This window comes from Leuciscus leuciscus (assembly GCF_965113295.1).
Source record: "Leuciscus leuciscus genome assembly, chromosome: 24".
NCBI lineage: Eukaryota > Metazoa > Chordata > Actinopteri > Cypriniformes > Leuciscidae > Leuciscus > Leuciscus leuciscus.
The window spans coordinates 27230874-27244295 of record NC_138723.1 but is presented as its reverse complement, the minus strand read 5'-3'; the positions used below and the strand labels follow the sequence as shown (position 1 = coordinate 27244295).

The 13422-nt window shown below is 37.4% G+C and overlaps 1 protein-coding gene across 1 annotated transcript; it reads right to left on the bottom strand.

Moving 5' to 3' along the window:
* Nucleotides 1-2671: 2671 nt before the first annotated feature.
* Nucleotides 2672-4190, bottom strand: cldn5b (claudin 5b). The gene has a single exon (XM_082157243.1). It carries the CDS (start codon nt 4023-4025, stop codon nt 3372-3374), a length of 654 nt encoding a protein of 217 aa, XP_082013369.1. The 5' UTR covers nt 4026-4190; the 3' UTR covers nt 2672-3371.
* Between the last annotated feature and the right edge of the window lie 9232 nt (nt 4191-13422).

Here is a 13422-nt window from a genome sequence, read left to right as displayed (position 1 = left end):
CCCAGCTGAGTTTTTATTAGGTACTTGATAATAATATTTGTTCTTCTCCAATGTAGAAATGACTCTAAAAAAACAAGATTTGTGCTAGTTAATTTTTTATTCGATTTTTTCATGTCCACTACCTTGGATGCCTTGACTGACGCAACGTAAAAATCATTATATTTTAACCGTAGTTATGAACATATGTATGTGAACTTAAAAAAGAACACACAAACTGTAGCAATCAGCAATGCAATAAGAAATGTCTAAAAAAAACTTGTTTGAGATCCATTTAAAAAAAAACCTGTTTAAATAATCAACACTCATTGCATCTGCTGTGCGCTCCCTTCTTCCTGAGCTCATGGGGAAATGAGCTTTTGACCAGATTTGGCTTCAGTCCCTCCTGCTGCTGGACTCTAATCTACCGGCACATCAGGGAAGAAGAGGCGCCATCACTTCTTGTGTGCAGTTTCTGTCAGTTAAGAGCATGTAAGCTTTTCTCATAGGACTCAGAACTGGGTCAAAGTTCCACAATTCATGAGACCAGAAACGATGCTGATGATTTTAATGAGAATAAAGGTTATGGCTCTTGGCTTTTGTTGTCATCGCTATAACAATGCGTGAGATGATACTTAAAGGTATAGCGGAGGATCTTTCCAAATTTTAGATAAGACCCGCCCTCTCCAATTTTTGAAAAGTTTGATTGATTCACCAGAATGATTGACAATTAGGAGGACCAATAGTATAGGTTACCCACCAGGAAGTAAAACATCCTCCGCTATACCTTTAACCTGGACTGGTAACAGTGGCCCACCAAAAAAGTATATGTTAGACACTTTTGTATAAAAAATTTATGTATTGTAGGCTACAAAAATGTATTTAAAAATATATTTTTTTAAAAAGAAGGATAGCAAAAGCACATTATTCAAAGCAAAATATTCACAAAAGGAATAAATGTTATGATATTTGTACGTAGTACAGAGCAAAGGGACATGGTGAATTCAATGCTTTTGCATTATCTTGTAAATGTTTTGTGTTCGTTTTGGCAAGGGACAGAGGAACGCATTCATTTAGGGAGCGAACGCAAAGTTTCTCGGAGGAACGCAAACATTTAGGGAGTGAACGCAAAGTTTCTCTGAGCGAACGCAAAGTTTCTCTGAGCGAACGCAAACATTTAGGGAGCGAACACAAAGTTTCTCAGAGGAACGCAAAAAATGTGGGAGCAAACGCAAAGTTTCTCGGAGGAACGCAAACATTTAGCGGGAGAACGCAAAGTTTCTTGGAGCGAACTCAAACATTTAAGGAGTGAACGCAAAGTTTCTTGGAGCGAACGCAAACATTTAGGGAGCGAACGCAAAGTTTCTTGGAGCGAACGCAAACATTTAAGGAGTGAACGCAAAGTTTCTTGGAGCGAACGCAAACATTTAGGGAGTGAACGCAAAGTTTCTCGGAGCGAACGCAAACATTTAGGGAGCAAACGCAAAGTTTCTTGGAGCGAATGCAAACATTTAAGGAGTGAACGCAAAGTTTCTTGGAGCGAACGCAAATATTTAGGGGGCGAACGCAAAGTTTCTCGGAAGAACGCAAACATTTAGGGAGCGAATGCAAAGTTTCTCGGAGCGAACGCAAACATTTAGGGGGCGAACGCAAAGTTTCTTGGAGCGAACGCAAACATTTAAGGCGCGAACGCAAAGTTTCTTGGAGTGAACGCAAACATTTAAGGAGCGAACGCAAAGTTTCTTGGAGCGAACGCAAACATTTAAGGAGCGAACGCAAAGTTTCTCGGAGGAACGCAAACATTTAAGGAGCGAACACAAAGTTTCTTGGAGTGAACCCAAACATTTAAGGAGCGAACGCAAAGTTTCTTGGAGTGAACGCAAACATTTAGGGGGTGAACGCAAAGTTTCTCGGAGGAACGCAAAGATTTAGGGAGCGAATGCAAAGTTTCTCAGAGCGAACGCAAAGATTTAGGGAGCGAATGCAAAGTTTCTCGGAGCGAAAGCAAAGATTTAGGGAGCGAACGCAAACATTTAGGGAGCGAACGCAAAGTTTCTCGGAGCGAAGGTAAACATTTAGGGAGCGAACGCAAACATTTGGGAGCGAACGCAAAGTTTCTCGGAGCGAAGGTAAACATTTATGGAGCGAACTCAAACATTTAGGGAGTCAACGCAAAGTTTCTCTGAGCAAACGCAAACATTTAAGGAGCGAACGCAAAGTTTCACTGAGCGAACGCAAACACTGAGGGAGTGAACGCAAAGTTTTTCTGAGCAAACGCAAACATTTAAGGAGCGAACGCAAAGTTTCTCTGAGCAAACGCAAACATTTAAGGAGCGAACGCAAAGTTTCTCGGAGCGAACGCAAACATTGAGGGAGTGAATGCAAAGTTTCTCTGAGGAACACAAACATTTTGGCAAAAGCATTAAAATATATTTTTCCTCCCATCTCATATTTTTTCCATCACCATGTCCCTTTAGGGGCCCTGTACCTTTTAATATACTTATTAAATTCAACTGTATTTAAAAACAAGCCGGGAATGTTTTTTTATTTTATTTTTTTATCAGAAACAAAAAATCCCTAAACAAAATGACATTGCTATTTCTACAGTTCTTTTATTAAAGTGTACACTTCAGGCACTTCAAGTATATGAAGCATGCATCATTCATGTACCAGTAAAATTATGCAACAGGGCACATTATTAACAAAAACCTTTTTTATTTATTACTTTGTACAAAATTGTATGAAACCTTTTTTCAGTGAATCTGAGCATATTCACTCAGGAGGTTTAGATTATCAAAACAGTCTTGTGTAAAAACCTGGAGTCTACAAGCAGAACAATAGGCATTATTCAGTGTCGTATTGAAGCACAGACCGTGTCTAATTAGTGCAGTATCGTAAAGCAGAACAAAAACAAGAAATATAGACCCTCCCTTCAACACTACCCCCCCCCCCCCCCCCCCAAACCACATCGATGTCCGTTGACCCTAATATCATTAACAAAGACAAAAAATACCCGTGTATATCTAATTCATTATTACCATGACATACTGTTAACATAACAAATGACAGAAAAACATACTCAAACATGTTAGTACATTCTGTTATTCCATTATCTGAATGTTTGCATCTAGTTTGGTACAAGACCTGTTGCATGTAAATGGATGTTGACAGTGTCCTGCAGTGTGACATGCTTTATTCCATCTAAAAACTATTTTAATCAACATTTCTTTGTATCATGACATGCAGCTTTAATGAATATGGAATATTTGTCCTTAAAAAAATAATTTCTCATTTAAAAGAATGGTTAGTGGTGAACAAACCAAATACTAAACAGATTTACAGCCTTGAAGTCCATATGCGCAGAGCCACTAGTCCATGGATAATGGTTGAGGTGATCACACGTAGTTTCGTTTATCATAGTCCCCATTGAGAGATGTGCTTTTTGTAGGTGGAGGTACATATTTGAGGGGATACGAGGATTTTTCATCTTGTGGACGGGAGAAACACAGAATTGCTCCTCCGACCAGAAGCATGGCAGATCCTGCCCATCCGATGTAGAGCGCAGCTCCGATTTCTCTCTTCTTTGAATAAGGAACATGAGGGTCGTAGAATTCTGAGATGATGTTATTGGCCATCCAGCACAGAGGCACCAACACAAACAAGCCCGCGATGATGTATATCACCCCTCCGACGTTGACTACTCTGGCTTTGATGGACTCTTTACTGATGCAATTGGTGCACTGAGCGCCAGCGATGGTTATCATCAGAGCCTGGACACCCAAGACAGCTGAGATGATCGTCAGAGCCCGAGCAGTCTGGAGGTCAGTGGTCAGCGCCAGGACAGAGTCGTGCATTTTACACTGCATCTGACCTGTGCTTTGAACCACGCAGGACATCCAAAGCCCGTCCCAGATGTTTTGCGCCACCAAAATGTTGCCCTCTATGAAGGCGGACACTTTCCACATGGGCAACCCGCAAGCCACCATCACCAAAAGAGTCCCGATGACGCTCAAGCCAAGTCCAATAATCTCCAGACATGCAGAAATCATCTTTGCAAAGTTGTTTTGATGCTCCTTCTCTTAGTTTAGAAAGTCTGGTGAAGTCTAGATTCCCCCTTGAATCTAAAACAGGTGTTTTGAGCAGAAGTATCTCTACATTGCTTGGCAGTGTTGCAGGATGAGATGCAGTTGGAGTTTTGCTGCTCTGGTATGCAGGGAGGATGCTGTTATAGTGCACTCACAACAAAGAGGAGCAGCTCCAGCCAATCAGAGCGCAGCGCGTCTCCAAACAGCCAATCAGAAGTGAGAGGAGCTGGACAAAGCTGGATAACGCTCAACTTCATTACAATTCTTCTGGGGGTGCGTTTCCCGTACAACGACGTAACCTGTTTTTGTACAGTCTGTGGAAGTAACTCGCTGCTTCACTACCACTGTACGATGCATCGTTGAAGAAATCAACTAGCTAGACATGACTGTCTCCCGAAACCATATTGTCGCAAAGTGGTTGTTCAACCACGCTGGTTAATGATGACACGCACGTGGTGGAGTAATAACTTATTTTAATGAATCTGTTTGAGATCGAAATAATGATAGATGTTTTGCTATAAATTACGGACATTGCATCTGAGCACTATTTCTCATTTTCCCCAGTTATTACGCACGCATCAAAAACGGTGCTTTAAATCTCTTGACAAACTAAAAGACGTAAATTACATTTGCATTCTAAATAAAAGATACAGATTGTACTGAATGTCAGCTTGCTTATTTTGCTCAAGATAAGGATGTATTGAGTCCACATGTCATGCAAACAAGAAACTGCTTCTATCCACACCTCGAGAGCTGTCGTTCCAACCACAAAACTTTGCGATGCTGCTTGCCAATGTTCCTAGGAACTATATGGTTTCGGGAAACACCGACTCGTTGAACTATGCTGAAAACGACAGAACTTGAGACCATTGGAATGCTTTCGGGAAACGCACTCCTATCATTTTCAAAAAGTGACAGAAGCGGAGATATAAGTGTGCTTTCCTCGTCTTCCTGGTATTCTTTAGTAAGAGCATAGACTGTAAAAAATAGTAAGAGATGCACCTTTACACAAGGGGGGTAAGTGCCTGGTACTACTGTATACTGTGTGTGTGTGTGAGGGAGAGCGAGCACACCTGCACCAAATCTCGGTCGCTTCAGCACATAGCCTAGTAATTTGTGCGAAACTTTTCTCATTTTATATGGACTGTTTTGATGTTGTTCATTTAAGTTCTGTTAATTTGATAACTCAATTATCGTTTGGCGAAGTAACTAATGTGGTCAACAAGTCTTAAACAACTTTATAGGCGTCCGCTTAGAAAAGCCATAAAAACGCAGCACATCCAGCCAAAATAGCATAAACAGCCGAGCTCAGAATACATTAGTAAGGACTAATTTAATCCATTTGCCTGCCTATTTATCTAGCCGTCTTTCTCATTCACTTCAAATACACACTCTTAAAATGATTTAAAACATGCACACAAGGCTATTTTAAGGTTAAGTAAAAGTCAAAGTTAAAGTGTTAGTTCACCCAAAAATGAAAATTATAAGCTAACCATTAATTACTCACCCTCATGTCATTTTCCAAACCCCTAAGACTTTTGTTTAACTTCGGAACACAAATAAAGATATTTTTGATGAAGTCTGAGAGCTTTCTGTCCCTCCATTGACAGTCTACGCAACTACCATATTCAAGGTCCAGATAGGTAAAGACATCATTGGAGTAATCCATGTGACTCCAGTGGTTTAATCTCAATTTTACGAAGCGATGCGAGTGCTTTGTTTGCACAAAGAAACATAATTCAGGCATATATATATATAACAAAGCACTCGTTTCGCTTCATAAATTTAATTTAAACCACTGGAGTCACATGGATTACTTATGATGTCTTCCCTAGCGTTTTGGACCTTGAATGTGGTAGTTGCGTAGACTGTCAATGGAGGGACAGAAAGCTCTCAGATTTCATAAAAAATATCTTCATTTGTTTTCCGAAGATGAACAAAGGTCTTACGGGTGTGGAACGAAATTTTTGGGTAAACTAACCCTTTAAGTAATAACGTTTTTTAATCTGGTTCTTTGCAATTCAGAAATCCCCTAGGCCTACTTGTTTTTCTAAATTGAAAATTAAAAAATTAAAAAAAAATTGTCAACCAATAATAATCGATAGTTCAACAATGTCATTAGGAATTATAGCTGCGTCCACAATCGCATTATTTTGAATAAGTTATTACTCCACGACCACTAAAAAAGATTTATATAAGTGTGTGTAGTATGAATGTAATCTGGACGTACTACATTCGCCATGTTGTCATTATCATGTGACCTGCAAGCGTCAGTTGTGTTGCTTCACTGTCATTCATAAATCCTCACTCGTTGCCTCATGGGACAGTAAAGTGTACATCGGCACACTTCAGAATCCCACCAGAAATAGTAGGTCATCCAGGTACTTTTTGCCTGTGAGTGCTGTCAATTCCAACATACTTCTTTTGTCACATAAAGTTTTTCGCCTATATAGTAGAGAAGTATGTGATTTTGGATTTAAACCAAAATTTTCCAAATTTTTCTAAATTTAAACAAAAATCTAATTGTTTTGATATTTAAATCCATACAACATGGCAAAAAACATGCCATTTTTATTGCATTTTATAGCAATCTGAAAAACTTGACAAAAACTATACGTCAATTCAAAAAATTGCTGGGTTGTAGCCATGTTTGGGTCAAATATGGACAAACTCAACCGTTGGGTTGAAAATTTTAAATTGTCCATATTTGACCGTTGAGGAACCCAGCATTTTTTAGATTGATGGAAATCCTTTAATGTCTTTCACCTTGCGTGATACGGTTTCATCTACGTGCAGCCCAGTGTGTCATGTGTACAGTCATAATGTATGATTAGATTTGTTACTTCCTCTCCTAAAGCATGCTGAGGAGTGGCGCTGGAAAAACAGGAAGAGGGGTGAACTGTCTCATATTTGTGATTGTGAACATGCAGCTGCAGAGAAAATGACGGAAGACGGCTACCACCTTAGATACCAAAAGACTCAAGAGCCAAACAGTGTTGAGCCTCTGATTCATCAGAGCCAATGACTTCAGAATGAAGAAACGAAAGTGTAAAGACAATTCATATTTTTTTATTTTTGCATGTATACAAATGTATGATTATTATTATTATTAATAATTCTTTTTCAAATTAAGTTTTTTTTTCATTTAATATAACTTAGATTTCAGTTAATGGACAGTGCTTTCTCACACACAGCTGCTTTCCCAGAAGTGATCATTTCCTATGTCCAGAAGTTTTACTGGAGTGAACGCCTGCAAAGGAGGCTCAATTCCATGTAAAGCTAACATTTACTGTAATCAGGTAGCTGGGTCCAAAAAAGAAAAAAAAGAAAAGTGTAGCCTACTACCGGTAAAGCAGCTGCTTTTTCAAAGTGCAAGAACCATTTGCTGCCAAAATTACAGTAAAAACATGTGAATATTTCTAAATATACATTTTCTCATTGTCTCATGTAAACTGACAAAAAATAATTTAAAAACAAATGCAGTATATATAGTTTATTCGGTTTTATCAGCTTTTGTCTTAAACCTCCTTGTCGTTAGTGTTTATGTTGCCAACACTGTCCTGTGAACTGCATTTCGCTTTGTTTGAAAAAAAACAGCATGTTAACAGGATGCCAGTAATTGCCTGATGACAGCGACAGATGATCATTGGTTGATTCAAGTTTTTTTGTTAATGGGCTTACTTTAAAGTAAATGTAGCATGATGATCACAAGATAGACCACACCAAAACGCTAACGTTTACTACTTATAACTATTTATACTAGTGGGGAAATATCCCCCCTAGGAACCCAAATTGCAACCATTGAAGTATCCTTGCTTAGTGTGGCATCTGTGCAAAGCGTAAGAACAGCCTTTCCTCGTGACCTACTTTGATAAGGAGGAATCTGATAAGAAAATGACCATTTGGAAGGAAAAGTGGGGTTTTTTGATAACAGAGAAATGGAAATGTACAATCAGACCAGAATGCATACATTACTATTGTTACTTTTTTTTTTATTCGCTTTGGTACTATTTTCACAAGTTAGGTGTACATTTTCAAAACTCTTGGTGCTAATATCACAACAGATCATCAAAAGTGCACTTTTTTCAAACATTTCATTATGTTTTCAATTGTGTAAGCACAATACACAAAATCACAAAGTATCCTTTTCACAACACAAAATAAGTGTTTCGTCTACATACATGTTTCATTCACAGTCACTGCCTTTCATAAAGCTCTAACTATCAAACTTTTGATTTGCATCTCTTCTTGTTCAGTTTACTACATTTGTCTATGATTTAATCCAACTGATCTTAATGGTTAATCAATGAATCATTTGGTACACCTATAGATTTCTATAGATATTGATTCTATATACAGTTTCTATAGAACTTGTTTGCAATTTCTGATATAACCAAATGTAATGAATTATTTTTACATAAGTGATTTATAGATAATAACCACCATGATGTTCAAAGTGTGTGCACACGCATGTGTGTGTGTGTGAGAGAGAGAGAAAGATACAGAAAAATTTGCCATTTGTGAAAATACTGTAAAGCAGAATAGAGTATAAAGGAGAGGAAACAGTCAATGACTGTAAAACATCAGATTGATCAGAGATGCATCAGTAGAAGGGAGACAGACGGCATCAAATACAGCATTTTACATTACAGTATGTGAATGTGACACTGTAAACATGGTAGAGACATGGTTGTTGTTACATTACTGTAACTCAACCTTCATCTGTAAAGGTCCACTACAGTATATTCAGTCAAATAGTCAAAATCATTTACTGTATTCATTGTCAGCAAACTCTGTTCTAGCACAGAACCTCATGGCTGTGCTTCATCACAGCTTTTGAGAACACACTGGATAGATATTACAAACATTATGGATTCAATTACATACCGTAAGTTAGGTTATGCACATGTATTTTCTAATGTGGCATAGCCTGTATTACTGTTATTAATTCAGCAACAACTGTGATTTGAAACATGTATCTTGCATTGTTTGCTGTTGAATGAACTGATTGTTAAAAGTACTAAATTGAAAGAAGATCATACAGTTGTGTTTCTGTGATTAAACCAAATGTTCTCATTACATATTACAATAATCTTGTGTTTGAAACAATGATTATGTGGACTGAAATGTGTATAACTGTAATGAAAGCATGAGATCAGGTTTTGAAAGAATGACTAGCTGTGTTACAAGTGTGATCAGTTTGGATTTTTGTACTAAGAGTTTTGAAAATGTACACCTTACTTGTGAAAATAGTACCAAAGCGAATAAAAAAAACTGTAATAAAATGAACTTGAAGTATAATTATTTTTCGTAAGGATAGATAGATAGATAGATAGATAGATAGATAGATAGATAGATCTGCGTGTGCATGTGACTGCGTGCGCAGTCATTGGGATAATTGTAAATGCACAAACACAGACAGAAAAGACATGCCATCATGGAAATAAGATAAATAACATATTACTTAAGGACTATTTAGTTTGTTTAATAAAATAACAAATTGTAATCTGCCGCTATAAAGAAAAGAAAAGAAAATTTACTTGACCTTCAGGGGTGGGGGGCGAGCCATTAGGGAGGGGGAGGGGGGGGGGGCGCCCCCTTATATAATGGTAGGGGAAACACTTAGATAGATAGATAGATAGATAGATAGATAGATAGATAGAACAACAGATAGATAGATAGATAGATAGATAGATAGATAGATAGATAGATAGATAGATAGATAGATAGATAGATCCTGTCATTCCAATTCAACTTCCTGTTGATGTTTATATTCTCTTAAAAAAGCAACATGGATGTGCACGTTTAATCAGAACACACATTAAAACAGGGTCAGCTAATAACTGGCGTAATTTCCTGAGAACAATCAGCCCTCATCCACAATGGAAGTATAATTAAAAAGAACACAAACAACGCTGCGTTAATCAAGGCTGATCTCAGCTCGTGCACTAGCCACGGATGTCCCAGCATTCCAAGGAGGCGATGTGTTTTATCACTTTCAGCAAGAATCGTGAGTGCAGTCCAGACAGACACCTAGCACCAGAAGTGCACAAAAAATGCTGATGTGCATGTTTTCTCCAGATGTTTCCTCTAGTCTGAGCTCAGGGCAGAGGCTACGCCAGGTGTTTGGGTTTAAACACGTATCTAATGGGCCTCATCAGTAACATCAGTCAGGACGTGAGCACAGAAACAAAACATCAAGACCTTGTTCTTTGGCACCGGCCACAGCAGCTGAGAATCTGGGCAGATGACGAACAGTGGCTGAGGTGAGCCATGCTGTCACGTGGGCTGGGGAAGGATGGAGTTGTATAGTGCGGAAATCCTGTCCTGTCTTATTATTTCCCTCACGACTATTGTTCTAGTGTGATACTGAATACAAATATCCAACCAACCATTCATTTTCATATTATTAATCTTTCGCAAGCTGTCTAAACAGTTGTCAGTGATTTTGTCATCGCTTGAACTGAATATTTGACTTTATTCAAAAATGCACATTATTGCATAATTTTATATAAGACCTTAAAGCTACACTGTGTAGGATTTTCTCCCATCTAGCGGTGAAATTGTTTATGACTACCAACTGAATATTACTTTTCTAGCCCCTCTCATTCCGAGGGTGTTTTAACTCCTACGGTGGCCGTATTATTTCAGATCTGCCGGCAGTCGTGAGTAATCTCCCCCTCGCATTCGTCACGGTGCCACCGAGTGTAAAAACGCGAAAGGCGAAGCTTGAATTTCCAGGTATGTCCCTCTTTGGCTAATGTATTTTCAAGATGGACGCGCAACATGGCTGCCGCCATTCGAGCGGCTCGCTCGTGTGTATTCTAAATGGCAGATTCTACGCTTACGAGAATACTTGATTAGTTGGTAGAAGTAATTACACATTAATGAGCACATATCATTTTGAAAGAACAAAGTGTTTTTTGCTAAGAATCAACTTAAAAAATGACACAGTGTAGCTTTAAACAGGTGGAAATAAAAACATAGATTTACCAAACCATCAAAATATAATTTAGGCTACATTAAAACCGTAAGTGTTTGGGACGATCAACCTGTGATTTTCAACTTGTTCATTAATATTGATTATGTTGACAATATTTAAAGGTAGGCAATTTCGGACAGGCTAGCAATAGCAAGCACACACACGCTCGAACGTAACACGCAATTGTATGTGAAAACCCATATTAAAGCAGTGTGAAAGAGTATAAACTGGCTGAACGTAGGCTATTTAATTTTTTTAGCTAACTAAAAGTATTAACCAAACTGTACGCTATATAGCCTAGTTGTTAATGCATAATGTAATGAGTTAACGGTTAAACAATGAGCTTGTGAAATGTGCAAGCTTCAAGGTGATGGGAGTTATGCCAATGGGAGTTTTGTTTATATTCAAAATTGCACATTGGAATAATCAAATGCCAAACTTTAAGAGTCATGAAGTACTTAAAATACCCCACCCATCTTTCATGATTTGCTAGTTTATAAACCTGCTATTTTACTAAATGAACAATGTGTTCCTCAAGTGCAGTAATGAAGTTTATATCCAGGTCCATTATCACCAGGAAGCAGGTCTGATTGTATCTTGTACATTAATGTTGTCATTTCTGAAGGAATTATGACTTAGGTACTTCCTATGGTGTTTGCAGTCATTGCACAAATATGACTATCATTTTATCCAATATTTAGCTGGGAATTACTCACTTATGCCCCTGGGCAAACGGGTTCTTTCTGGCCCCCTCACAGCGGTGAAAATTCAACTCATCTGACTCACTGTTTCCTTCAAATTTCCTGAGCCATTTTCCCTATCAGTCTTGAGATGAATCGACATCTTTTAAGAATGAGGTTTCTGTAGAAATGGGAGTTAGATTTCCTGGAAATTAGATTTGCTGACTATCAAATTTCTTTAGTTTACTAAATTTTACAAATTAGAAAAATAAATAAAATGTCAAAAGCATTTCTTGATTATAAAGACCTACGTTTGATGTTTGTACTTTAAATGTATTAACACAATTGTATTAATTATATTTTCTATTAAATAAAACTTAAAATTGATCAAACATATTTTCTGGCAGTGTTTTACTAACTAATATATTGCACTTAATATATATATATATATATATATATATATATATATGAAGAGTTCAGATGCAAAAGCCTCTAAGTGCCATCTTAAATTTTCTTCTATTATGATCATTTTTATCAAGCTTGTATATTTATGTTCAGTAATTTCACTTAAATGGCAATGAAAATGACCTATTAATTGTCATTTAAGTGAAATTACTGAACTTAAATATACGAGCTTGATAAAAATGATCATTCTAGAAGAAAATTTCAGATGGCATTTAGAGGCTTTTGCATCTGAACTCTTCATATATATATATATATATACAGTATATATATATATATATATATATATACAGTATATATATATATATATATATATATATATATATAAGATTACAGAGAAAATAATAATAATTAGATCCGAAAAGTTTATTTGAGTTTTTTTATAATTATTTATATATTTCTATTATTTTCCACTTTCCTGCACTTACATTTATGACTATTTTTCTTTGTGTAGAAATATTCATTGCCAGCTTTCAGTTTGAATTGGGTTTCAGGTGAACAGAAAGAAACGTTTGCCTTAACCCCCACCCGTCTTGCTTCAATTGTTCGTCGTGAGAAGAGAAACAAAGAAACAGCTTGTACAGAACAATAAACGTTTCCTGCATGGACCGGGCATCTTTACCGAGGTGCTGTAAAGCCGCTCGAGCCACCTTTAATGAGCTATTGTATGGATGCTTAACACCAACCCTATGTGTTCCTGAGATGCCAGTTTCCCAAGCAAAGTTATTGTGAGCCTCAGTTGTTGCTGTCCGTTGGAGGAAGCGTTCAGAAAGCTTCCATGCCCATCCTGTGGTATGTTCTGTTTCTTGGAGCACTTTGAGACGAAACAAATAAGGTGCTTCAGCGTCACTGCAACTGGCACACATCCATATGTTTTGTGTGGTGCTTATGTAATCTTCATTGCTATTTGCTACCAGGTTACATAATGTCCTATACTAGAAGCTGGAACACAGAATTTTTCTGTACACTGTTACTGTTTACACAAATAAATAAGAATGCTAGTTGGTTACTTTTCTAAGTCATCAGATTTTTCACTTGTTAAGGTGCAACATTAACGATATTTTGAAAAAGGGTCAATTTGTCTCACAAATTTATTTCAATAACAATACATTTGTCTCACATTTAAACTGTAAAATAAAATGAGCGACAAAATAAACATAAGATCCGATCACACCAAGAAGCTCGAGCTCTTTAAAGCAGAAAGGATTCTGATTGGCTGTCGTTCATCAGCTGGAAA

Coding starts and splice junctions, on each gene's coding strand:
- cldn5b (XM_082157243.1), bottom strand. CDS start 4,025: ATGATTTCTGCATGTCTGGAGATTATTGGACTTGGCTTGAGCGTCATC.